This window comes from Mus pahari, chromosome 21, assembly GCF_900095145.1.
Source record: "Mus pahari chromosome 21, PAHARI_EIJ_v1.1, whole genome shotgun sequence".
Lineage (NCBI taxonomy): Eukaryota > Metazoa > Chordata > Mammalia > Rodentia > Muridae > Mus > Mus pahari.
The window spans coordinates 46,955,166-46,959,179 of record NC_034610.1 but is presented as its reverse complement, the minus strand read 5'-3'; the positions used below and the strand labels follow the sequence as shown (position 1 = coordinate 46,959,179).

The 4,014-nt window shown below is 43.3% G+C and overlaps 1 protein-coding gene across 1 annotated transcript; it reads left to right on the top strand.

The window, feature by feature from the left end:
• Positions 1-644: 644 nt before the first annotated feature.
• Positions 645-1,826, top strand: Taar9 (trace amine associated receptor 9). Its single transcript, XM_021221499.1, has one exon. It carries the CDS (start codon positions 687-689, stop codon positions 1,731-1,733), a length of 1,047 nt encoding a protein of 348 aa, XP_021077158.1. The 5' UTR covers positions 645-686; the 3' UTR covers positions 1,734-1,826.
• Positions 1,827-4,014: the final 2,188 nt, after the last annotated feature.

Here is a 4,014-nt window from a genome sequence, read left to right as displayed (position 1 = left end):
AAAGTACATTCCTCACGTGTGCTTAAGGCAACTAAGAGTAAGTTGGTCCCAGCCTTCACACTCTATACTATGGGGATTTTGAAATTGTAATCTGAAGGACATGTAAATTTTTTTCCAGTTTAAAAAAAAAAAAAAAAAAAAGTAAAGCTAAATTGTTGATTGCAGTCGATGGTCCCACTGGGGAGACGACTAAGAAGTAAATAAAATCCAGCCATTGGTGGCCAAACCATTTTTCAATCCAGGTTGCAGTTTTCAAAAGGTAAGATGACATCTACAGGAAATAACTTTTCTAATGATTAATAAATTAAATTCTATGATGATAATTATAATATAGTAATAATAGTGCAAAAACACAATATAAAATAAACATTAGACTATGTGTATTAACTGTTTATTTACTTAGTAATACATTTGACTTTTAAATGGCTTTTTGCAACAAGATTTTGTTTGTCAACACCTTTAGAGTACCTTTGGGAAAGAGTTAATGGGTATAAGAAAAAAATGTAGTAAAAGGTTACTTTCACTTTAACTAGAGTTCTTATTTTTTTTTTTTTTTTTTTTTTTTTTTTTTTTTTTTTTGTCTTTGTTTTTGTTTCCCAGGAGATTTTTAAGTTGTCAACCCCATTTTTGCTTTAGACTGCTAGAATGGGAACCTGGGAAGTTTAAAATTATCAAGACTGAAGGCAATGGCAAGCGACTTCCCCCCAGAACCGCCCATGGAGCTGTGCTATGAGAACGTGAACGGATCCTGCATTAAAAGCTCTTACTCAGCCTGGCCTCGAGCCATCCTCTATGGGGTCCTGGGTTTGGGAGCCCTGCTGGCAGTGTTTGGGAACTTACTGGTCATCGTTGCCATCCTCCACTTTAAACAGCTGCACACGCCTACGAACTTCCTGGTGGCCTCCCTGGCCTGTGCTGACTTCTTGGTGGGGGTGACAGTGATGCCCTTCAGCACCGTGCGCTCTGTGGAGAGCTGCTGGTACTTTGGGGAGAGTTACTGTAAGTTCCACACGTGTTTCGACACCTCCTTCTGTTTCGCGTCTCTGTTTCATTTATGCTGCATCTCCATTGACCGGTACATTGCAGTTACGGACCCTCTGACCTATCCGACCAAGTTCACCGTATCGGTTTCTGGACTGTGCATCGCTCTCTCTTGGTTCTTTTCTGTCACATACAGCTTTTCCATCTTTTACACCGGAGCCAATGAGGAAGGGATCGAGGAATTAGTGGTTGCTCTGACCTGTGTGGGAGGCTGCCAGGCTCCACTGAATCAAAACTGGGTTTTACTTTGTTTCCTTTTGTTCTTTCTGCCCACTACGGTCATGGTGTTTCTGTATGGTCGGATATTTTTGGTGGCAAAGTACCAGGCTAGAAAGATAGAGGGTACAGGCAACCAGGCTCAGGCCTCCTCTGAGAGCTACAAGGAAAGAGTAGCCAAAAGAGAAAGGAAGGCTGCCAAAACCTTGGGGATCGCCATGGCTGCATTTCTCCTGTCCTGGCTGCCATACATTATTGATGCCGTGATTGATGCTTACATGAACTTCATCACGCCTGCGTATGTCTATGAGATATTAGTGTGGTGCGTTTACTACAATTCAGCTATGAACCCCTTGATATACGCCTTTTTTTATCCTTGGTTTCGCAAGGCAATAAAACTTATTGTGAGTGGCAAAGTCCTCAGGGCTGATTCATCAACAACCAATTTATTCTCTGAAGAGGCAGGTGCAGGCTAAAACAGTCACAGCAGAGATTTGAAATCTGACTAGGGTTTAAGGTCAGAGGTAAGACTTGTCGCTCTAATCTAGGGAGGTCCCCTAATCATTCACCCAGCAGGAGATCTGACGTTCAAAGGCTCCTCTGAAGTGTACATTTCTTCCTAGAGCGTCTGTACATTTCTTCCTAGAGCGTCTGTACATTTCTTCCTAGAGCGTCTGTACATTTCTTCCTAGAGCGTCTGTACATTTTAGGGCTGAGTCACAGGTGACCCATCTGTGAATTTCTTCCAATGTGGTGCGCTCCTTAACGTTTTTGCTTTGCTCTGAAATGTCTACTAGCTTCTTTGAGTAATTTGACAGATTGTAATCCCCTCCCCCCCCCCCGCCCCGTTCCTCCCCTTGGTCAGTTTTCCCTCATAATGAGTGTTCAGATATTGACAATAACTTAAAGAAAATGAAGCTCTTACAAACGTGGAATTAGCATGCAGGGGACAAAGCCTTCTTTAAAGCATATGTTGCATGGGAAGTAAATATAATTTCAAATGATTTAAGCGTTTATTTTTAATGTTAACGGACTTCACAGTGCACTGGCATTGAGAACGCCTAAGTGGCCGAAAAGCATCTAAACACGTGCAAAGGCTCATGTGTCAGAAACCTGGGAGTGGCTCCTTCCTTATTTCACAGATATAAGTTCACAAGAAACACGTGTGCTTATACCGCCACACAGCACGGCAGCTTTTACGGAATGTATTTGATTTCCAAAGGATTTGCATACAAATAAAAATGATCTTTCTGTTTGACTGGGGGGCTAGTTTTGTTTGTTTGTTTGTTTGTTTGTGACAGTGTCCCGTTATGGAGGCTGGGCTGACTCAAAGCTATCTGCCTGCCTCTTCTCTACTTGGTTAGAACATGAAGTAAAATGTGAATTTTGTATTTTAAAGTGTTAATTCAAATGTGTGTGTGTGTTTTTTTAACATTTGGGGTCTTTGAATCAAAGGGAGTCAAACAAGAAAACCAAAGGTTGTTTTAACACAACAGGAACTCAGATATTTACTGCAGGAAAGTGTCCCAATTTCTAGTCCAGAATATATTTCTCAATCAACGTGACTTTTAATTCATTTTGATTAAAATATGTGTCATGTGTTTCAAGATACAGCGCTGACACATTTTAAGTGGAGCTGAGAGTGTTCAGCAGGAAGAGGCTAAAAGAGGAGAAGGGGGACTCTAAGCTCCCCAGCTGAGCAGCTGGGAGTGGTTCAGAAAACAACCCCAGGCCAAGGCTCTGCTGCTCCCCTTCCAAGAGGCTGCCTTAGGCTCCTGTGTTGTGGTCTCACTCCTAAAGAGTTGATTGAAAGCTATGTCTGCTAGCCTGTGCGTCAGACATGTCTTTATACCAACATGGTCTTCCCTTCAGCTGCAGATGTGAACTTCGTACCAACACTTGGAGTGGGAGAGAAAAGATCCTGGAGACATTGAAAAGCACATACTAGCCTGTTCATTTTAGGTTTGTGGAGTCCCAAGATCTGCAGGAGTACGATCGGTCCCCACCTGCCACGGAGCCTTCATGTCCCACATAGCCCTGAATCCCTACCATTGTGCACCTCCACCCCCGGCCCAGGAGGTCACATAGCCTAGGAGCCAGGTTAAACTTCCTTTTTCTCATTTAAGCGCATGTCCAACAGCACTGGGAACTCCTCCTTAAGCAAGTGAGGCATCCCCAGCACCGTGGCCCTGGCCAGTGTTGTACCCTCATCCCAGGAGCCCCTATTAGCTTGAATAGCCTCCCTACCCACCATTGAACAAGCGGTCTCTCTGATGCTGCCTCCCAAGAATGGTGCTCACCACCACTGGAGGTCTCTTTCAGTCCCCTACTGTCCTGACCTCCTTCCTGCCTTAGCATCCGTCAGCATGATCAGGAAGGGTGGGAAGGCAAGAGTCTGAACAGCAGACTATTGTAATAATAAATGAATCCTAACCAGATGCAAGTTCCTCCCAGCATCACTAAGTGCAGAACATCCTCCCGATCAGTGGCCTTGCTTGTTTCTCTACTCTTTATGTGCTTCCAAAGGATGTTTTGTGGTAAAAAACCTTCTGTGTCTGTTTCCCTATGGAGAAAAACAATCAACCATAAACCCCTGTCAACCCCACATCAAAGAATACCGAATGACTGAGAAACACCAAAAAAAAAAAAAAAAAAAAGGTTCAACATCTTTAGTCATCAGGGAAATGCAAATCAAACAACCCTGAGATTCCATCTCACACCAGTCAGAATGGCTAAGATTAAAAATTCAGGTGACAG

What these genes read in the sequence shown, in the direction of transcription:
- Taar9 (XM_021221499.1), top strand. Translation starts at nt 687, where the DNA reads ATGGCAAGCGACTTCCCCCCAGAACCGCCCATGGAGCTGTGCTATGAG.